The 22,183-nt window shown below is 45.9% G+C and overlaps 1 protein-coding gene across 1 annotated transcript in view; it reads left to right on the top strand.

Annotated features, from left to right (window-relative positions):
- The window catches only part of CAPN13 (calpain 13), a 49,329-nt gene that overhangs the window by 12,762 nt on the left and 14,384 nt on the right, over nucleotides 1-22,183 (top strand). Inside the window, 11 exon segments of the mRNA XM_071421466.1 lie at nucleotides 3,290-3,423; nucleotides 5,279-5,453; nucleotides 6,577-6,648; nucleotides 8,345-8,430; nucleotides 9,752-9,826; nucleotides 11,602-11,771; nucleotides 13,718-13,863; nucleotides 17,782-17,942; nucleotides 19,458-19,494; nucleotides 21,047-21,109; nucleotides 22,072-22,129. Of these exon segments, the coding sequence (XP_071277567.1) occupies nucleotides 3,290-3,423; nucleotides 5,279-5,453; nucleotides 6,577-6,648; nucleotides 8,345-8,430; nucleotides 9,752-9,826; nucleotides 11,602-11,771; nucleotides 13,718-13,863; nucleotides 17,782-17,942; nucleotides 19,458-19,494; nucleotides 21,047-21,109; nucleotides 22,072-22,129 (1,177 nt within the window).

The raw sequence follows: 22,183 nt of genomic DNA, 5'->3' as shown, positions 1-22,183 counted from the left end.
TGAGACGGCTGGAAATTACAAATCCTTGGAGACAGATCAGAGGAACAGGCTTTTGATATTTTGAAAAGAGATTTGTTTCAGAGAGAGGAACAAGGCTTTTTAGTAAATCCCACTTTCTACCAACTCCTGAAATTGTCTGAATCTCCCAGGAGGGTGACTCGGGTAGCAACTGGCAGGCTCTGCTAGCTTGTGTCTGAGTCAAACAAATATCTGGTGGGATTAGAAGAGCTTGCAGCACCATTAAACTACAGAAGCTAAACTGGATGTGGAGAAAATCTGGATAAACTCAGCCATTCCTCATCCCTCTCTTTTGTTTCATGCAGTTCAGCAACAAACAGAGAGCTCTGGCAGTGGGACTTCTTTGACCTCCTAGGCTCTTGTGGAGCAGCACCAGGAGGATTATCTTGTGGACAGTCTAAATTTTGCTCTGTTCCTTTGCTCCTTAGAATACCAGATGTTTCCATCTTGGCCCATTTCCAGCACACACACTGCCACACTGTGTGAGATAAACCAGCTGAAGGGACACCAGTCTGCTTAAAACACATTAAATGATGCAAGCTAGATTGTCTTTCATGGGAGCTTTGAAAAGATTAGTTAGGCGCAATCCTTAAATCTTAAGCAGTATAAATACCTTACAGTATTTGAAAATGTTTTCCCTGTCATCTCATCTGCAAATCAATGCAACTGTTTCTGGCTTTCCTTGAGCAATAAACCCCTGAGAAAGCTCCTCTGAATGGAAATGCTTCTCTGCAATGCCTTTCAATTATTCCATCAAAGATATTTTACTGCCATCCACAGGCTAAGCAACCAGTCCTCAGTTCAGTGAGGAATCACAAACAAGGCATATCATATGCTAATAGAATAATTTTTAGTTTATAACTTTTTTTTCCCCATCATTTTGGAAGTGGAGCATCTTGCCTCTCAGGAGTACAAGGGGCTGCTCCAGTGTTCCTGTACAGCAGGAGCTGTTCAGCTGCAAGAGTCAAGGGTGTTAAGCACTTCATCAGCTGTAGTTAAGATGGGCAATGTTTTTATCTCGGGAACAATTACAGTGATGTTATTTCCCCAGGGATCAAGTTAGTCCCATGTTGGCACAGGAATCCCTTTCTCTGCCACAGAAGCTGTGGTGCCAGTGAGGCAGAGTGTGTCACTGCTTGTGACAGTGAGGAGCAGCACCTCAGCTTGGGAAAAGCCAGAAATGTTCTGCAGGGGACTACAGGGGGTCATTGCACATCAACTCACAGCTGGAGGGATCTGCCCTGGGTGTTAATGTCCCTGCTCTCAGGAAAAAAACGGATGAAATCTTTAAACACCATAAATGGTCAAGACTTCAGTTTCAGGAAACATCCAAGAAGTGCTTTCTAACACCATACAAAAGGTTGCTGTTAGTTGATAGTTGATAGACATGTGATTTTCTCCTTACTCAGTTTCAGAAGTGGATTTTTCTAAGATCTCTGTCCAGGAAGGGAAAAAGGGGGCAAAATAACAACACAGCATCCCCCCTTTGACCATCAGGACACTAGATGTGTTGTTGTCATCTTGAGACTGTCCATTTCTTTTTCCTTCTCTCAAGGAAAATAAAGTCCTGATTTAAAAGGCTTATTTTAAATGTGGAGGCAAAGAACTTCCCTCTTTGCATCCTGCCTAAATAGAAATTCTTGGTTTTATTTACTACCACATTCACAGCTGCAGTACTTAAATCCCATAAAGGGATATAAAGAAATTTCATTAAGCCAGACTCAAGCCACATCCTCTGAAAGCAGGTGCATGGCTTCTCCTGTACCACTCTTGTCCTTCTGGAGCACTCTAGGATTTCCCGAGGTTTCTTCTTCCCTCTGTGGCTTTTCCTGTCCTTGTGAGCTCAGATGTGACCACCACTTGAAGGTCTGTTGTGACAGTCAGGACAAAGCAGCTGAAGAAAAACACAGTGCTGCATTCAGACTCCAAGCTTGACCTCCCTACCAAACCATGGCCAAGGAACTTGACTTTTGGAAAAACATCCCTCAGTGGGTTTGGACTGCATTAATCCCCACAGCAAGTCCTGCATGTTCTCCTTATTTAGCTGTTGTGATTGCACCTGGGGAGGCGTGGCTGGATGTCACACCTCTTCTCCATATAGACCTGCTCCTAGGTGTTGGCAGAAGGGCTCCTTAGGTGACTGAAAGGACATTTCCTTTTGGACATTTCTTTTGCCTGTCTCTCCTTCAGGCAGAGGACAGCCAGTGGGAGGCTTTTCCTCGAGCCAAAATCAAGCAGAACCCCCAGATCTCTCCTGGAGCTCAAGGCAGAGGTTCCAACCCAAGTTAGGGGTTCCAACCCTCCTGCCACCACTGGTGCAGGAAAGGAGAGGCCTGGGTGAGGCAGAAGTGTGAGTAGGATCAGACCTGCTTTCAGCTGAGCAGTCTGTAAGCTGCTTTGCTGCTGGGCAGATCTGGTCTGGTGCTTTTCTAGCAGAACAGCTCATTTTGGGGTTTTTCATTGACCAGAGCTGTTGAAATAAAATCATGCTAGACTAAATCTATTGCTGGCATGCATCCACTAGAGTCCTTAGCATTACTGCAAATAAGAGCTTGGCCTCTTATGATTTCGAATCATGCTAAGCTACATTAATCTGCTAATGACTCTGGAAATGGCTCCTTTAGTTCATCCCCGCAGATCTTTATTCCTGTCTTTTCCCTTGAAAAGTTTCATCAGCTGGAGAAACACCTGCTCTGTCCACATGCTGGAGAGACTGCCTGTGTCCTTCTCATCCATCAAGGAGATGGATAACACCTCAAAACAGTCTTTAGTCACTGCACTGTCTCCATCCATGACAGCGTGTCAGAGTCTTAATTGAAACACTGAGGAAAGGAAATTTAGAGGCTGGATCTTGACAAAGCCTCTCTGGCCAAGAGCTGCACTGTGGGGAAAATCCAAGTGTGGCTGAGGAGTGAGGCTCATGGAATCCACCTGCTGGTCATTCTTTATCTCCTTGAGCTATTGCCCAAGAATATTAGCATACTCCCCGTGTTGAATCTCTCCTCCCACTGATTGCAGGACCAGCTACACTCCCCAAGGACTTTCCCTGCCACTGGGAAAGCCAGCCAGCTGGTGGCTTGTTTAACAATGGGGACCATTATCCTGAGGAGTTCAGGAGAGAACTTGCACATATCCATGTTGCTTTAGATTAATTCCTGTGCTAGTTCAGGAGGATTTTTCTTTCCATGGGCATTAGTGCTTAGAAGAGGCTCGTTATTTTATTTTCTCCCTCTTTTTTTAAAAAATATATTTTTTATTTTCTTATTTCCAGTTCTGGCAGTATGGAGAATGGGTGGATGTAGTGATAGATGACCGGCTGCCATTCCTAAATGGAAGATACCTGTCTGTACACCCCCGAACTTCAAATGAATTCTGGCCATCCTTGCTGGAAAAAGCATATGCCAAGTAAATACACCTGGTCTGTTCTTCCACCCAGTGCTGAATGCTTTCTGTGGGTGGTTTCACCCTCTGCCTTGTGCAAAGCACACAGGAAGGAGTTCAGGCTGACAGATGCCTGTGGTGCTGTGCTTATGTTGGCTGCAGCTAACATTGGGCCAATATAAACTGGAGGTGTTGGCCTTGGGTTAGACCTAACTCTACCCAGCCCTAAAGGCAGCCAGCCCTACATCTACCCAGTTCAGCTCTGGGATGTTAATGCCTGAGAAGCAAAATGAGCAGGGCAGTGGTGACACAAAAGTGCCAGGAGTGTCCTCCTGCTTTCAGGGAAACTTCTTTGTCTATGTTTTCCTTTCTGTGTTGTCCTCTGTTTGGGACTGCAGAGTCCAAGCATGGATTACCTGTGTTTACACACACTGATCAGAGATCCTGTGGGTATTTGGAGCAGGCAATGAGAGGAAGCAGGACTGAAGAGCATGCCCAGGCACAACACACACACTCCTGGGACTCTCTGATCAGCTCTCACTTCTCAGAGAGCTCTGACTCTCAGCTGAGGTCCCCAGAGTATGCAGGGTAAATAATGCCTAATAAAGAGATAACAATTTTTAAAAATCCTCTGGAGAGAGGAGGGATCGGATTGTGGTCCCTTGCCCATTTCTCATTATGAGAAATGCTGAAGAAAAAGTCCTGTGTGAGGGGTGGTATGAAGGGCTGGAACTTGGTACCTGAGGCTGGTGTGGCATTTGCACTGCAGTGAAGAGGAGATGAGGAAAAGAGATAATAATTTTGGCAGATTTGGTCAAGAATAAGCAAATGTTAGAGCAGCATGAGAGCAACTCAGGAAGGGGATGCATTTTGCCCTGAGATATCTCAGAAAAGTTGACTCAGGATTCAGTATCAATTTGCTGCATAAGATTTTAATTACAATGCATACCAAACCTCTATTAAATTAAAGTTGCAAGCAATGCTGTTTATGAGATTCCCATTGGAGAAGTTATTCCCCAACGCCCAAGACAAATTCTTTTCATCAGTGTAGGACAAGGACAACTCTTCAAAATACAATTAGCTGCAGACTTCATTTGATTACATTCATTAAATACAGTGTGTATGGAGGGGTTTAACAGCATGCTCTACCTGCTCTAAGTACAGCATGTTCCAGCTTATTTGCTGTCTCAATAAAAACCACACGATAAAAACAACAAGGACTGTGCTGGCAATATTAAATTATTATCCTATTATTGTGCTCTAGCAGAGTGAACTGGGAACAGTGCTGAGAACTCATTTCTGCCTTGCCCTGGAAGCATGGGTAAATACCTTCACCTCTCTTCTCCTTTTTCTCATTTGCAAAAGGAATACTGGCCATTTTTGTGAAGAGTCCTGCATAAGTAGGATGTAGAAACTAACAGTTCAGCTCCATTTAACCTGAAACATCCATTTGAACTAGTCATCCTTGGCTCCCTTCCTGTTCAGAGAAAAGAAACTGCATGCTTCAAGATGAGATGCAGCTCATCTCCCAAAAATGCCTGTGTTGGCCTGAGATGCACCTTATTATTTTCCACTGTCTGTGAATGGCTCTGGACAGCTGCCTCAGATGGGGATGAAGGCACAGAAAAAGCTCCCCCTTTGTCTCTTTCCTTCCACACGTGTTGTGCCTGGCCAAGTATTTCAGTCACGTTTCCTTTCATTACCTGGCCACAATGTCTGCACACCCTGGGCTCCCCTGTGCTCACCACCTCGATGCACACCTTCCTTTTTAAAGCAAGCAATGTGTGTTGTTTATGAAAACAGTGTAAGGACTAATTAACTTCTCTGTCTTTTTTCCCCTTTTTTATTTTTTTTAATCTATTTTAAATTTTTTCCACAGGCTGCAGGGCTCATACCAGAACCTGAATGGAGGCTACCTCTCAGATGCTTTAGTAGACCTCACAGGTGGAGTCCAGGTGCAGTTTTCACTGAAGGAGCCACCTTCTGATCTGGAGGAGATCCTGAGGGCAGCTGACACGTCTGGGTGTCTCATGGGCTGCAGCACCTCAGGCCAGGTGAGTCACAGGGCTGGTCACACCCACTCTCTTGGTTCACTGGCTTTGCACAAAGGCTGCTCTTTGCAGGGGAAAAGGAAACCCATCACCACTCTGTAAAATAGTTACAGTTTATGGGTGCCCCAAGGGATCCTGGCAGCAGAAAGTAGATAAGATTCTTTGGTGAGGACTGTAAAGGCATTTGGGCAGAGGTGGATGGATTGCTCTGTCCCAGAGGGGGCTGCAGCTTCTCTCCTGGCTAATTCCACTGCAGTACCGTGGTGTCCTCTTCCAGCAGGACTGATTTTGGCCTCCTAACTTTGTGATCAACTCTGGCAAGGCCAAGACACACCTCTCTCTCTTCTGTGAAAGGATGCAATGTGACCGTGTTCACGGGGGTCTGAGGATGAGGGAAGAGACGAGGATCTGACTCCATGCTTCAGAAGGCTTGATTTATTATTTTATGATATATATTATATTAAAACTATACTAGAAGAATAGAAGAAAGGATTTCATCAGAAGGCTAGCAAGGAATAGAAAAGGAAAGAATGATAACAAAGGTTTGTGGCTCGGACAGAGAGTCTGAGCCAGCTGACTGTGATTGGCCATTAATTAGAAACAACCAACATGGGCCAATCCCAGATCCACCTGTTGCATTCCACAGCAGCAGATAATTATTGCTTACATTTTGTTCCTGATGCCTCTCAGCTTCTCAGGAGGAAAAATCCTAAGGAAAGGATTTTGCATAAAAGATGCCTGCGACAGATGCAATCCTCTCATTGTGGCTTGCAGCCTTACTGGTATTAATGCTGGGCAGTTGCAAAGGGCTTTGCGATATTCAGCACGTACCTTTGATGAAATGTCTCCAAGGCTTCCCCTAGAGCATGTGGCAGTGAAGTGTGTGACACTGCTCTTGGGGTGCCTGCCCCCTCAGGACAGGAGGCTTGGCTGCTGCAAGCAAGCCAAGGACTGTTCTCTCAGCTCAGGTGGAGTGGGAGCAGCCACATTCCTGGAGGAGCATCTCTGAGGAGCTGCTGTGGTCAGAGCCCAGGCTTTGTTTAGTGCAAATGGCACTGCTGGGAGCTGCTGGCTGTGTCTGTGTGGTGTGGCAGGAGCTAAAAGCTGTGCTTTCTCCCTTCTGCAGTCGAGGAGGAACATAGAGCTGAGGAATGGGATTGTGCAGGGCCATGCCTACACCGTCACAGGAGCTGTGAAGGTAAGGTCAGGGACTTGATCCTGCCTGCAGATCTTGTGCTGATGATCCACCACAGGGCAGTGGCGCTGCTGGTCCAGTAAGAGTGATGTGAATTAGCTCCACACTCAGGGGGCATTGCTGAAAGCCCATAGCTCAAATTCCAAGAGATGGAAGGACTCTGGCACAACAAAAAGAGGGAGGATATCCAGATCCATGTTGTTTTCTAATGGAAAATGCAACTGAAATTTACTTTTCTTGTGGGACACTTCAGCAGTGTGTCCCAAATACAATGCAATACCAGTGTGTCAAATCCAACATTTCTGGAGATTTTTGTTCCATGCTGACTCTTTAAAAATGTGCTTTTGTGTTTCAAATGCAAGTAGAAGCACTGGCTGAAATTGTGGGATTTGTCATATGATGCAAATCTACATTTGTTCAGCTCAATCACAAGCTGCCAAAAATCACTGTGTGAAAAGTAAATCGCTGGTTCAAGAACAGCGTTTCTCCATCTTTTAAAGCTGTTGTACTCATGCAGAACTGCTCCTGGCTGAATATTAATATTGATGATCTGAGAACCAATTTATCACATGGATCAAAAGAAATTAAGGATTTTTTACAGCCAGAAGTCAGAACATGGCTTAGCCCAGTAAGCTGTAGTGCACACAGGGAGAGTTAACAGTGAAGAGAGAAACCAAACAATAGCTATGCTGTCAAGCAAGATAGCTACAAAACCTTTGAATCTTGGAACCTAAAGTAGCTTGGAAAGGGGATGTTGCTTTCCCTAAGCTACTTTCTCCCTTATCCCCCCTCTCTCTGTTGGTTTTCTCGTGCCATGGCATGCTTGGTGCTATCATCACAGCCAGCATGCTGGATTTTGGAGGCAAGGGGCTACAAAATGGAAAGATGGGGATTGCCAAGCTCCAGAGAAGGCCCCAGCTGTCTCTTTGCAGGGCAGGGGCAGAAGGGTGCCCAGTTCTGCTGGAAGAGAAGCAGGCTGTTCCTGGTGTGTGAGAGAGGAGAAACAGTCTTTGCCCCACTTAAGGGAGTGCCAAGGCATCCAAGGGGTTGTCCTGAGGGGGAATGATCAGAGGCTGGGCCTTTGCCTGGGAAGAGGCTGCCATGGCATTGTTTCCAACACTGCCTGTGTGCCTAAGGAGAGCCAGAAAATAAAGGTTTGCTTCTCCTTTCCACTTCCACCATCTTGGCTTCACTCACTGGCAAAAAAGTTAATTGCTTCTGACTTAAATCAGTGGCAGCAAAAGGAGGAGAGCACCAGAACCCCCAGCTGCTGCAAAGCACAGCCCCACAGATTCTGTTAATATTCCATTCTCTGTGCTGACTGTTGGCTTTCACTCCAGGCAGTCTGGTGACCTCATTCCTCAAAGTCTCTGCCTTTGCTGACTCACAGCATCAGATGTGCAGAATTAGGCACTGGAATTTCCCAAGGCTGTTGAATTCATGCAGTGTGACAGGAATGCTGCTGCTTCTCCCTGTGTCAGCTTTTCACTGTCCTCAGGAAAGCAAAATGGGCGCAGTTTTCTCTCCCACATCGTTCCTTTGCGGTGTAGCAGAAGGCACTGATTTTTCACTGCTGGGAAAATGAGATCAGAGGTTAAATCTGGTCTCTAAGGTGTGGAGGAAGTTCCATTTTATTACTCTTTTCTTCACTGAATTGTGAAAAGCTGTGGCTGAGTTTGTTTTTCTTTCCTCTTTACAGATCCCCTACAAGAATGGCTGGAAACATATCATCAGGATCTGGAATCCCTGGGGCCACGGGGAGTGGAAGGGGCCCTGGAGTGATAAGTAGGGTCTTAAAACTTTAATATAATAGTGAATCAATCTTTTATAAGAACCTCTGCCCTGCACCCATTTTAACAAAACAGATATTTCCAAATCAGTTAATTATGAGCATTATTTCCATCTGCATAGCAACTGCCTGCAGAAATCCAATCCAGGGAAAACTAATGCAGCCTTGCCAGGCTCAGGTGTCCCTTCTTGTCTGTGTGTATGCATTTTACCCAGTGCATGATTCTACAGAAGTCATGGATGGAAGAGCTCGTATTTCCTGGAGTAAGCTCTGACCACATCCTTGGATGCTGGCTGGCTGCTTCTATTGAATCCTCCTGCAGAAGTCACACTTCCACCTTCCTCCTCTTTCTTCTTCTCCCATGAAGCTGACTCTGGGAAGAGGATGGTCAGATGAGTCCATGGAGCAGGGCAGCATTGAACACAGAGGGGGACAGAAGGGGTGCTTGGTTATTCCAGAGGCAATGTGCCAGGGAATGGCTTGGGCTAATCTTTTGGATCCTTCATGCAGCTTTGGGGATGCAAGGACCACTTTGCTGCCTGTGTGGATAATCCAATATCCCTTTCCTAAAGAAAGGAATGATATAGACTGCGAAAATGTTTTGTAAATAAATAGATCTCAGTTTTCCTTTTGGAATTGCATCAGTGTTTCCATGATTAGAGAGATGTTCTTGTGCCACTCTTGGGTTATTTAAGAGCGTCCCACCCCTCCCTGTTGCTAGGACCACACACAAGCACTCTGCTGAGAAAAGTCAGGCTGGAGTGTTGCATCTGGAAGGGTTGGTGGGTTGTGTGGACCTGTCTGAGGCTGGGATAACATCTCTCTGCTCAGGCAGCATCCTCCCATCCTTTTGGAAGGGTGGACTACAATCCTAAGTGTAATTGAAATGTCAGCAGCACCTTCACAGGTAAGCTGCTGCACAGATCAATAAATTATTGATTCACGTGCTGTTTATTTATCTTAAACTCTGCAGAAAGTACAATTATCACTTAATTGTAAACATGCTGCTTGGAAACAACACATCTGACTGGGTAATGTGCTCCCTGCATGCCAGAGGGGTATCAGTGCTTCAGAGTGCTGTGGCCTGGTGCCTCTCCAGCCTGGGGACAGGTGACCAGGACAGAGGGGAGGATTCCCCACCCCAGGCTGGGCAGCTCAGGCACAGCAAAGGCACAGAGTTCCACTTGTTGGTCCTGTTTCCAATGCACAGTTTGTTCACCCCTCCTGATCCCTCATGGCCTGACAGGCTGCTTAGAGGAATAGGCCAAAGATGAAAAACTGTGCCTCACATCTTGTTGATTTGTTCTTTTTTTGCAGCTCTCCTCAATGGGACCGTGTTGAGCCTAAATACAGGGAAGCCTTCCTCAGAAATAAGGATGATGGAGAATTCTGGTATTTCCTTATTGATCCTTTGTCTGCAGGGTTTTCTATTTGCCTTCATTATAGAAAAAGTAATTTTGGCAGTTCTCTGTTCTTGGTGGTGGCTCAAGGCATCCTGTGTTAGCTGTGTGCAAACAGCAAATTGGAGATTGTCCTGACCCTGTGGTGTCAGAGGAAACAAAACCTGAAAAAATGGAGTTGGCCAAAATTAAATGACAGGCTGATGAAAAAAAAAAAAAAAAAAAAAAAGAAAAGGGAGAGAAGTAAAAATCAAGCCCTCTGAGACCCAGTCATTTTGTCATACCACCTCTCCTCATAAAGTGTGTGCTTTGAACCTTGGACTGACAGGTGCTTGAAGGGGACAGCTGGCTAAGCAGGTCACTGAGCTTGTGCACTTGACTGCTCTGCAGGTACTTGTGGTTTTTCACTGCCTCTGATTGCTCCCAGGTACAGCTCAGCCATGCATGGGCTGTCCCTTAGAAAAACTGATTATTCAGAAAGTGCACACGTGCCCTGAGGGGCTCTGAGGAAAGCAGGGCAGCAGCAGGTGGGTCTGAAACACACCTGTGAGGCTTGAGTGAAGCATGAGCATGAGACAGAGCACTGTGGCAGAGGTGTGCTGGAGATGGCAGGGCTCCAGCAAGATACCCCTGAACGTGCCCTGTGGTTTACCCTGGGGCATTTGGGGCAGTCAGGGCAGCCCAGAATGCACTGAGAGCTGAGCTCTTCTGCAAGGTAGCAGCCAGCAGAGCTGCAGGAGCCTGCAGTGCTCTCAGCAATCTCCCTTTTTACAGACATGGGGTGAATATGGATACCTAACTGGTGCTTCACAGAACCACAGGGTGGGTCAGGCACCACAGAGGGTGGAAGCAGGGTCAACCCAGAGCACGTGGCACAGAACTGTGATAAGGTGGTTGTGGAATACTCCAGTGAGGGAGACTCCACACCCTCTCTGGGCTACATGTTCTGTCACAGGCATCTTTTATGAAAAATCCTTTCCTTAGGATTTTTCCTCCTGAGAAGCTGAGAGGCCTCAGGAACAAAATGTAAACAAGGATTATCTGCTGCTGTGGAATGCAACAGGTGCATCTGTGATTGGCCCATGTTGGTTGTTTCCAATTAATGGCCAATCACAGCCCAGCTGGCTCGGACAGAGAGTCCGAGCCGCAAACCTTTGTTATCATTCTTTCCTTTTCTATTCTTAGCTGGTCTTCTGATGAAATCCTTTCTTCTATTCTTTTAGTATAGTTTTAATGTAATTTATATCATAAAATAATAAATCAGCCTTCTGAAGCATGGAGTCAGATCCTCATCTCTTCCCCAATCTGAAAACCCCTGTGAACATGGTCACAATGTTCCAGTGTGTGGTCATTTGCATGGTAAAGAAATTTGTCCTCATATTCAGGTGGAACTCCCTGTGCATCAGTTTCTGCCCATTCCCTCTTGTTTCATTGCTTGGCGTCACTGAGCAGAGCCTGGTCCAGCCTCTGACACTCTCCCTTCAGATACTGACATTGATGAGGTTCCCTCTCAAGGCAGAACAGGCCCAGCTCCCTCAGCCTTTCCTCAGAAGGGAGAAGCTCCAGTCCCTTGATCACCTTTGCAGCCTCCACTGGACCTGCTCCAGCAGCTCCACATCTCTCTTGTACTGAGGAGCCCAGAGATGGGCACAGCTCTCCAGATGTGCCTCACCAGGGCTGAGCAGAGGGACAGGATTCCCTCCTTTACCTCTTGGCAATGTTCCTCTGTCTTGAACTGAACCATGACATTTCCCTCCTTCTCTGCAGGATGTCCTGTAAGGACTTCCAGGAGCAGTTTTCCTGGCTGTATATCTGTAACAACACCCCAACATTCCTGGACTTTGGAGATGAGAGCAGCACAACAGCGTGGTCTCTGAACAGCTACACCAACCTGTGGAGCCCGGGCCTTCCCTCCAGGAGGAGCCGCTATTCCCGGGGTAAGGAATGCTCACCGCACCCACTGCCTGTCGCCTCCTCCTCCCCACTGGTGTGAAACATTCACTCTGAGCACCCAGTCGCACAAGGATTGACTGCCAGGTGTTAATGCCTGCCTTTTCCCATCACAGCACTTATCAGCTAAACAGGCAGAAACAAAGCAGCAGCAGCTGCTGAGTTAAAATGGGAGACTTGTGATTTAGGAACCCTGGGCGCCTTGAGTCAAAATGAGCTTGTATATCTTCTTTCAGCCGGTTGAAGTAGGTGTTACTGGGGACCTCATCAGAAAGTCTGGTCTGGCAAAAATGCTGTTGATTTCACAGAGCAAAAAAGTACTCTGAAATGGAATGGATATGGAATGTCACAGACACATTTTATAAAAAATCCTTTCTTTAGGGTTTTTTTCTCCTGAGAAGCTGAGAGGCCTCAGGAACAAAATGTAACCAATGGTTATCTGCTGCTGTGGAATGCAACAGGTGCATCTGTGATTGCTCTCATGTGGTTGTTTCTAATTAATGGCCAATCACAGTCCAGCTGTCTTGGACTCTTTGGTCACTCACAAGATTTTATTATCATTCCTTTTCTATTCCTTTCAAGCCTTCTGATGAAATCCTTTCTTCTATTCTTTTAATATAGTTTTAATATAATATATATCATAAAATTATAAATCAGCCCTCTAAAACATGGACTCAGATTCTCATCTCTTCCCTCGTCCTGGGACCCCTGTGCAAACCACCACAATGGAATGAAAAAAATGTGCTACAAAGCTCTATTTTTTAAGGGAAAAAGGTCTTTTTGAGCTGATAAGACCAGTGGTTTTACTGCATGTGCAAGAACTCTTCTGGCACTGTAAGCTCCAATCAATAGCAGTATATTTTTACATTTTTATCTTATCTCATCTCACTTTTTTTTTTTTTTTTACAGCTGCATCAGTGTTTGGGCTTTGTGTTTTTAATCTAGGATGGTAGTATCTGATCAGTGAAGAGGCTTCTTTTTTTCTCAAATGACAATCCTTGACTTAGCAGCAACCAGGTTTTGGCTTGCAGATTTCAGGCTCCTGCTCCCAACCTGATCCCCAGGTCCCAAGGTGTTGTAACAAAACAACGCCTGTGCTGCTGCACACCACACTCACTGGGACTGAGCAAGGAGCTGCAGGGGCTTCTTGTAGGCAAAGGGCTACAAAATGATGGAAAGATGGGGGTTGCCAAGCTCCAGAGGAGGCCCTGAACTGAGAGTGTGCAGGCAGAGCCATTTTCCTTGGAGCTGTGTTTCCCAACAAGTGTTTCAAGTACAGTCCCTGTCCAAGTACAATCATTCAAATTTGCAACTTTCAAGGCCACCCAACACAGGGATCTGGCTTAAATTCTACTCTGCTGCCATCTCAGTCCTTTTTTCCCCACTTAGGGCAGTTCATTGCTTTTTTTTCTAGCCAGGAATGCTTCCTGTTAACCAAAGCCTTGGCCAAGAAGCAGCTGCTTCCCTCTGGTGCTCGACATTCTGTCTGTCCATCACAAACACTGGCAGCAGGGAAGAAGAGGGTAGCTTTGTACCATTCTGTCCTTTTCTATGTGTTTATCACCTCAAAGCCACAGTCCTTCTCAGCTCAGCCTCTGGGTCAGGTGCCTGATTAAGAGGCACTTTTCTGCTTTTCTGCTGCTGGGAAAGTGTGCCATGCTGCCATGGAGGTGGAGCAGATGTAGTGGGGAGGGGTTGAGAAATCCACACGACTTCAGTGACTTTGCCAGAGATTTCTAAAATGATGAATGTGCAATTAGTTTACCTCCAGATGCCTCAAGTTCTAGTGCTAGTGTGGAGCCTGCAGTGCTCTGTTGTAATGAAAGGATCTTGGAGCAGTGACTGCCTGCTCCTCTGGGTCAGCACAAGCAGGATCTTACACAACAGGAACATCCCCGAGCCTACTGCTAACCTATGAACACTTTCTTAGCAGGTGCAGCTTCTACAAACCCTCAGTATTTTTTCCAAGTGCTAGATCACAACCCAAAATCCTATAATGTAGCAATTTCACTCATGCAAAAACGCGCTGGGCACGTGCAGGATGAGAAAAACCTGAGGATTGGCTTTTTCATCACCACGGTAAGCACAGTCAGATATCATGTGGGCACTGTTGTTCTCTGTGTGGTTTATTTTACCTGTGTGTGGGAATGCAAGGTTGAATTGCCTTTTGGCCTGTTAAAAACTCAGTATGTGGTGTGAATTTCTGGGTGCCTTCTATTGTAGAGAACTCAGAGTAAAAATAGAGTCAAGCAGGCTTTCTTTTATACATGTCTTAAGGAAAAGGTGGCACTTTTAGTTCTGTAGCATCCCAGAATAGCCCTGGGAAGCTGAGGGAGTGCCTGGGTTAGGAGATGTTCCAGGACAATGTCCTCTGTACCAGCAGCACTGGTGGCATGCCCTGCTGGCTGGGCACAAGGCATGACAGCCTCGAGCAGCACTCCAGGTATGGCAGGGAAGCAGATTGTCTCTTCTTCCCCAAAGGGCCTTTCTCACTCATCCTCCTGTTTTCTACCTGAAAAGCTGTATAGAAACATTTACAAAACACATGAGAGCCTTTGCTCGAGAGCAGTTAGAGGAAATCCACTCAGACACCTGGGACCTCCACTACAATTTCTCTGGGGTTTTTTCCTGGTGACTGTCCAGAGAGGTGCCTCTTCAAGCTCCTTTCCAGCCTTTTCAATGTTCTCAGAGCATTTACCAGCCTTACTGAAAGCACAGTGGCTACTGTGGATGGATGCTAACCCTTCCCAAAGTATTTTTCTTGTTGGCTGATGACTGTGGGAGGCTATTGTTCCAAACCCAAAGCCTGAAAAGGAAGCAAGGATTGCTATAACCCTAATTTCTCCTCATTCTCCTCATTACTGGAGAGGTTTGCCCTAGTCCCAGACTTTAAATAATTGATGCCATAAGTTTCACAGCTCCTCATAAAGGAAGAGCATGGCTTTGTAGCTCATAAAAAAAAAAAGTGTGTCTGAGAAATAAAAGATGTCATTAAAAGGGCATCCCTCCAGCAAGTGGAGCTCACTATTCCTGTGGGAAGATATCCTCTGTCCTGTGCAGGTATCAAGCCTGCAGCACTCCATTGGGCCAGCTGTGCCAGTCAGAAAGAGCTGCTGCTCCTGATAAAAGGGGAATTGCTCCTTCCAGCATGCCCAAAAGTCACCAGACATGGAGGTCTCTGTGTGCTCTTGCATGATGCACGTCCCCCTTGGTTAGTTACCCATTTTAACAGGCGTGGCCTTCACTGGGGGGTGATGATAGAGGTCTTGGTTCCCTCAAAAAAGGGATTGTTTAATCAGGAAGCAGACTAGGAGATGGATTTTCTCTATTCTTGCTTTACATTTAAAATTTTTCTTCCCCTCCAGTTGATGCTCAGGTGTGTTTTGTCTCCCTTGGTATGAGATGGATCAAGGATGGATGAACCTCAAGGAGTTTGTCAAGTCTAGACATGGCCTCTGTGGGCTGCCAGCCCATGGGTCACCTCAGGCTGCCTTTGGGCTCACTTGGGTGTCTGGCCTTATGAGTGACCTCCTACACAGGAGCTGGAGGGCAGAACAGAGCAGAGCATTCCTGGAGGCACCAGGATTACTGTGGGGCACTGAGCAGCAAGGGCAAGGGAGCAGTTAGGCTGCTCTGCCACACCATTGTCACCATCATATTTTCTGAAAAAAACCCTTGTCCAGGATTCTTCTCCTGGGAAGCTGAGAAGCCTCGGAGAAAAAGGAAAACAATGGCATCTCATTTGCTTCTCCTGTGTTTTGCTGCTTTGGAATGTGTTTGGAGATTGTTTATCCAACAGGTGATTGTTTCATGTGAATTGTTACTTTTACATGCTTTTGCTTAATGATCAATCACCATCAAGCTGTGTTGGGACTCTGGAAGGAGTCACAAGTTTTCATTATTATCTTTTATCCTTCCTCTATTATTTAGTATAGTTTAGTATAGTTTTAGTATAGCATTCTCTAATATAATATAGATAATAAAATCATAAATTAGCCTTCTAAGAACATGGAGTCAGATTCATCATTCCTCCCTTCATTGGGGGTCCCAAAAAATACAACACACCATAGCTTTTATCAATATGATGATATTGGTGCGCATTCATACAGAGGATTATACAGAAAACATTCCCTCATGGACACAATCTAAGTATTTTAATATGAGAGCTGCCCTTCCAGCTCCTCACAGCCAGCCTGGTGTCCTGTCCTGGTAGCAGCAAAAGCCAAGCCCAGGAGCTAAAACCAGACTGGGTGTGAGTGCCATTCCCTCAGTTTATCTCCCAGTGTTCAGCCTCAGTGCCTGAGAGCAGTCAGAACACCTCTGGGGAAGAGTTTACGAGGGGTTTCTTTGCACAAGGAGAGTGCAGTCGGCAAGATTCATGTGGCTTGACTCTTCCTCCCAGATCTGCTTTCTCTGCTGTGATTCATCAGCAGCATCATCCATATTGTATTTGCAGGGAATGCCCCAATGAAGGCAGGAATGGTGCATCTGACTCCATGTTTATTATTTATTATTTTATTATAATTCTTTATGATAATAAATAGATGATAATATGACAATTTTATGAAAAATATTATTTTATTATACTATATTACATTAAGGAATACTATGCTAAATAATACAGAAAAGATACTGAAGGCTAAAGAGATAATAATGAAAACTCTTGACTCTTTCCAGAGTCCCAACACAGCTTGGCCCCAACTGGCCAAAGAGTCAAAACAACTCACACCAGAATCCAATGAAACAATCACCTGTGGGTAAACAATCTCCAAACACATTCCACATGAGCACAACACAGGAGAAGCAAATGAGATAAGAATTTGTTTTCCTTTTCTCTGGGGATTCTCAGCTTCCCAGGGGAAAAATCCTGGGCAAAGGGGTTTTTTTCAGAGAATGTGAATGGCACACATCCGCTGTTCGGTACCTTTTGAGATGCATCAAATTGTTGCTGTGAAGTAAAAGGAGCATTATCCCCTGGCAGGATGAGAGGAGAATACAGTGCAAGGCAAGGATGCAAAGCAGAATGGACGTATCTGATAGCTCTAGGAAGCCTTTGATTAAATATAGACGTGGAACACTAATACATGGCTGTGAGGGAAGTTTAATGTGGTGTGATAGAGCTGAGAAATGTATAGAGGCTGATTCTTATCTCACACCAGTTTTGATTCCATTGAGATATTAATCTGCTTCTGCTTTTTACCAGAAGGAATGTGGAATAAGGCTCAAAAGTGGGGGGAGAAAAAGTATTACAGCATTTATTTCTTTGCAGCACTGCCCATTTCTATCTGCTCAAAATCTGACCCATAATACTTGGCAGTCTGTGTACCTCCCAGCCCTCTGTAACACTAGTCATCCTCTTTTTTTTTTTCCTTCCAAAATAGCAGTTTTATGTTATTGTCTCCCAAAGGCATGGCTCATAAATAACTCTGCCACGCTGTATAACCATTCTAAATGGAATTTATACACGCTGATATATTTTGGGGAATATGTTAAGAAAGGGGTTTTTATTATGCTATCTTTACATGTCATCATAGTAATAGCTGTTGCATTGTATTTGTTTCATCTCAGCAAAAAAATACTGGAATAACAGATGAAAGATCAGAATACTCAGTTTTCTTGTGACACTTGCTAGTTTGGATTGGGATTCTTGAAGCATTGTCATCTGGGTGACATGTTTAGAGGCCTCTTTGAGTCACAGAAGATCTCAGGGAATTTTTTAGTAATAGCATTCATCCTTGATTCCTTCGTGAAATCTGCTTAATGTTAATTGAAGTTCTCTTCAAATCTCCTTAAGCTCATTTTGGCTTCTGTTTCTTTCACTTTCTCCACCTTTGACCAACTCTGGTATGTCCTTGAGAAAAGCCTGTCCCCTGGCTGGGCTTTTCAGGCCACGGGGGATGCAGTGTGTACTCAGAGAGGTGTGGGGATGGCAGGCTGTGTGAGTGTGCTGCCTGATTTACTCTAACAAGAAGATAGCCAGCTATATTTTTCTTTCAGGAGAACTCCAGAGTTCTGAATCAAACCTTTCTCCAGGCTCGAGATGTGACCAGCTTCTTGATCCTGAGCCCAGGAACCTACGCCGTGGTTCCTGCTGCAGCAGAGGAACAGGAATTCCAATTTCTCCTACGAATTTTCATCAAGAATCGGGACTACCATGAGTAAGATGATACACACTCCTTAAAGGCCCCAGAGCCAGAGAGTGCCAGGAATTAACTCTTTGCTGTCAAGATGTGGCAATTTGCTTTTGGTGTGTCCCTGGAGGGTGGGGAAGGCACAGAGGAGGGTCAAGCACCTGGTGAGTGGGATCAGGTGTGCACTCAGCTGCACAAGGGTGGCCACTGCAGAGCAGGGCAGGAGCTCATCTGCAGCCACCAAGGGTCCCAGCTTTGCTACAAAGAGAGCAATAATTGTGAGATGTGTCCTCTACCCCTGATTGTGGGGACGTTTCTCTCTGCTGAAAAGAGGATGGGGAGCTTGTTTTCCCTAATTTTTAGCAGCTGTTCAGTATTTTCTTGCGTTCTGCTGGCTGGATGCCAGATGGAACAGGTCCCATTTTGCTCAGAGTGGGACCTGGAGAAGCCAAGAGCAGTGAAAGGCCTTAATCCTTTTACTCAGCCACCTCACAGACAGGCAGAGCTCCCTGTGGGCATGAGAGCAGCCTTGAAGATAAGTTTAGTGGAAAAATGGTGTCTGAGTTCATGCAAAGGCAGCTATTACCACACACACTCTCACATTACCACGTGAATGTGGTATTGTTTATATTTGGGTGTGGTTTACTCCAGGTGAGCAAGCTTTGAGTCCCAGCATTCAGCCTCACCAAATGACCTGCAAGCATCACTGTGCACTGCCTTCCCCTCAGAAAGCTTTAGAGTGGATGTGATTGCAGCTCTGACCTCACTGGCCCATATCTTAGTAATGAGATTGCTTTCCAGGCTTTGGCCCCTGGCAAAACCAGCCCAGAACCAGCTGAGGCAGCTCCTGAGTTATGGAAGCAAACACAAGGAGTGTGTGCTCTGGGCTGGACTGCCTTCAGCAGAGTGAGTCATGTGTGAGACAGCCCAGCCCTGGAAGTGAGCTTTTCAGGAGAGCCTCTGACCCTCACAGACCTTCCTGAGCTCAGCCAGGCGTGGAGATGACATTCCAGTGGCTCTTTGCAGCACTTACCTGCACAGATGTTATAAAAATAGAACCTGGCTTGTCTAATTTCTCTACTGAAAGCAAAACTCAAGTACTGAATGTGATGTCTTAGCAATGGTGACCCTGGCCCAGTTTCAGGCAGGCTGCAGACATTTAGATGTTGCCTTTTAATAGCCCAGATGCTGTTTTTATTCCTGACTGTTAAGCTGAGCAAAGAGAAAGGAGATGAAAAATTTCTGTGGCTGAAGGCAGGGCAGCCCTGTGTTCTGTGTGGTGAGCTCAGCCCTGGCATGCTCAGGGTGACACAAACTACCTTTCTGTGCTGGAGACTCAGCCCTGTCTGCACAGAGAGACCCAGGAGTGGTGCAGCAGCCTTGTCTGAGCTGGGCCAAGGCTGGGCCATGGGTGCTGAGCATCCTGTGGGGCTGTGGGCTGGGTGAGGGCTGCTGGTGGTGCCTGCCTTCCTCCACAGCTGCAAACCAGTGCTCTGGAAAGGGCTCTTTTCTCCCAGTTTGATTCTTGGAACTCTTTTCTAGGAACTCAAGCTCCCTGACCAGCCCAGGGCTGCCCATGGTAAGAGTCTGGAAACTGGTGCAGGTCCTGGTGGTGATCATTTGGTCACCTCTACTGACTCCTCTTCATCTGCTCTTTTCTCCCTCCACCACCCACTACTGTCCCATTGTTTGGCACCCTGCAGCCTTGCTGGGAGGGCAGGACACCTCTCTGGAGAGATGGGAGTGACAGCAAAGCCCTTCCTCTTCTCATGTGTCTCTTTCAGAGCCTGATTTTTGAGGAAACAGGTCTTGCACAGTCCCTTTGTCAGTCTGTCCATCTGTCCTTTTCACCTCACCATATTTAACACTTGGACAAACCGAATATAGCAGGGGAGAGAATGCTTAAAAGATTCTAATTTCTTTCAGTGTCTGTAAAATGGGTATATATCTATAGGGGGGAGAGAGGGAAACTTCATTCCTATGAGTGGGATTGGACATGCCTTCCCCATGGGAATGATTCCATTTAAGTGCTTGTACCCTATAAAGCACAGGAGACCATAGAGATGAGACTCAAATCAGATTTCTGCTGCTTTTCATCAGGATATCTTCTGAGACAGAGACATAAAGCAAACCACAGTTTGGAACTGGCTGCATCTCCAGTCCAACCCCCATTTTGTCCCCTCCAGCCCAGCCACCGTGGGTTTTTTGACTTCTTGCTGTGAGCTGTGCACATTGCCAGGGCTGCTCCAGCCCCTGCTGGTGCCACCAGCAAAGCCCTGCCACTGAGAGGCTGCTATTTACAACCTTCAGAGACACAGATCTTTGAAGCCAGAGGTGTGAAGGAGAACAGAATGCTGAGTCCTTTCCTTGTGATTCATTTTCCAGCACACAATTAAGCCCCATTAGAGGGGTGGTGTAAATGGTGACTTTTTATCTCTTCCCACTGACAAGCTGTCAGTTTACCTGGCTGTTGTCCTTAGCCAGTGTTCTGACTTTGATGAATTGTGGTATCCACAGTTTCTGCTCCTGTTCAGGTATTTGGGCTTCTCTGCTATGAAGTATCTCATACAGAGATGAAGGCATTGGGTCTTGGGCTTAGATTTTTTCTGAAGATTTTACAACTTTAAGGATAATTCCCTGTAGTGCCTGGTGGATCTTGTCACTGGAAGGTTGAAAAAAAAATCACTTAACCATTGAATTACAATTGCTCAGGTATAGTCCAAGCTTGTCTTGGGATTGAGAAGGTACAAGAGAAAGGAAAAGTCAGCTCATGCTGTTTTCTTGGTTCACATGAATCTTCCCATGCCCTGAGCAGTGGTCCCAACCAAGGGCCACAAATAAGGATCAGGCCTTGTCTCTCCATACTCATGTACTGACTTGCTGAATTCCACCCTGGATGTGTTCTGTCATCTTCCTTAAGCCCTGAACTGTTCCTTCCTGGTTGTACCAGCTGCTAACACCCAAAATAAGCTTCTTCCTTCATTGCAGTCCACTTTCTTTTGGGGGTGTGAAAACTGCAGCCTGTGCTGCACATTCCCTGCCCCTCTAAAGTGCTGTCTGGATCTACAGACTTTTGCCTCCAGTTGTTTTGTACCTGAATTATTTATGTCTGCTCTTTGTTTTCAATGCAGGATGTACCAAGACAGAACCAGGGCAGCTTCTATAAGGCTCTTTTCCTAAGACACGCTAAGCAGGTACCCTCTCTAAAACATATTGTTGGGAAAAAAACAAACAAAAAACCCCCAAAAAAACCCACGTGCGGACTTGCAGAAAAACTGATCTATGATGTTGATACAAATCCATTTAGAATTTTTTTTTTTTTTTTTTTTTTGGAAATGAAGCTCCATCTTCATGTGGATACCCTGAAAATGGTATTGATTGACCTGCCAAAACCCCCAGAAAAATGGGACATTCAGCTGGGATAGATTGTCTAGTGCTATATATCAGTGGAATATTGGAGATTTATAGTTGAGCTGGTGATGGGCTTGCATTGCATGTGTACTTTTTTTTTTTTTTTTTTTTTGCTTTGGTTTGTTTATTTGCTGAAAGCAATTAGAAAGCCTTGGGTAGTCCCCCCCCTCTCATCAGCATCATTTTCCATTTGCCTTCTCAGCACTTGGAAACCAGACATCAGTCAGCGTTTGAGTAATTGATTCCTGCTCTTTCAGAGCCAAGCTCTGTGTTCACAGGAGATGCTTTTAATGGTTTAATAAACTGTTATAAAGAACTCCTTGACTTAGTCAAGAGGAAAAAAATCGCTGTCAAAAGTCTCTGCACAATGAACCTCTGGCAGTTAATGGTTACTTCAATGCGTGAAGGTGAAAACGAGCAGGGAGGCCCTGGGGGTGTCCGGGGTGGCTGATGGGCAGCACTGCCTGTGTCCCCAGCCCACCCACACAGTGCCTGCTGTGCTGCCCATCCACAGCTCCCCATCCCTGCAGAGCAAAGCCCGTGGTGATGGGAGTGCAGCTGGAGTGGCCCGGCAGCATGGAGAGCCTGGTCGTGCTCCAGAGAGGATGCTGCTGCTCCTTTGGTAGATATGAACAGAGGTTCTTGGTTGCCACAGTGCCTGAGGAAAAAAAAAGGGTTGGGCAAAAGTGACACAGGAGAAAACTTTATGCTCGCAGACATCTCTTTGTGCTTTATTTTGCATCAGGGCTCAACTATCGATGCCTCGCAGCTGCAACAACTCCTTAATGAAGTGATCTCCCAAGGTAAAGCTTTTGCAGCCCAGCTGATGCTTTTGGTGCCTCCCTATCCTTGGACTA

The sequence above is a fragment of the Agelaius tricolor genome, unplaced genomic scaffold (assembly GCF_023055355.1).
Source record: "Agelaius tricolor isolate 1412-34295 unplaced genomic scaffold, bAgeTri1.0.p SCAF_1, whole genome shotgun sequence".
NCBI lineage: Eukaryota > Metazoa > Chordata > Aves > Passeriformes > Icteridae > Agelaius > Agelaius tricolor.
Note: the sequence above shows the minus strand (reverse complement) of the source record. Positions and strands in the feature narration are given on the sequence as shown.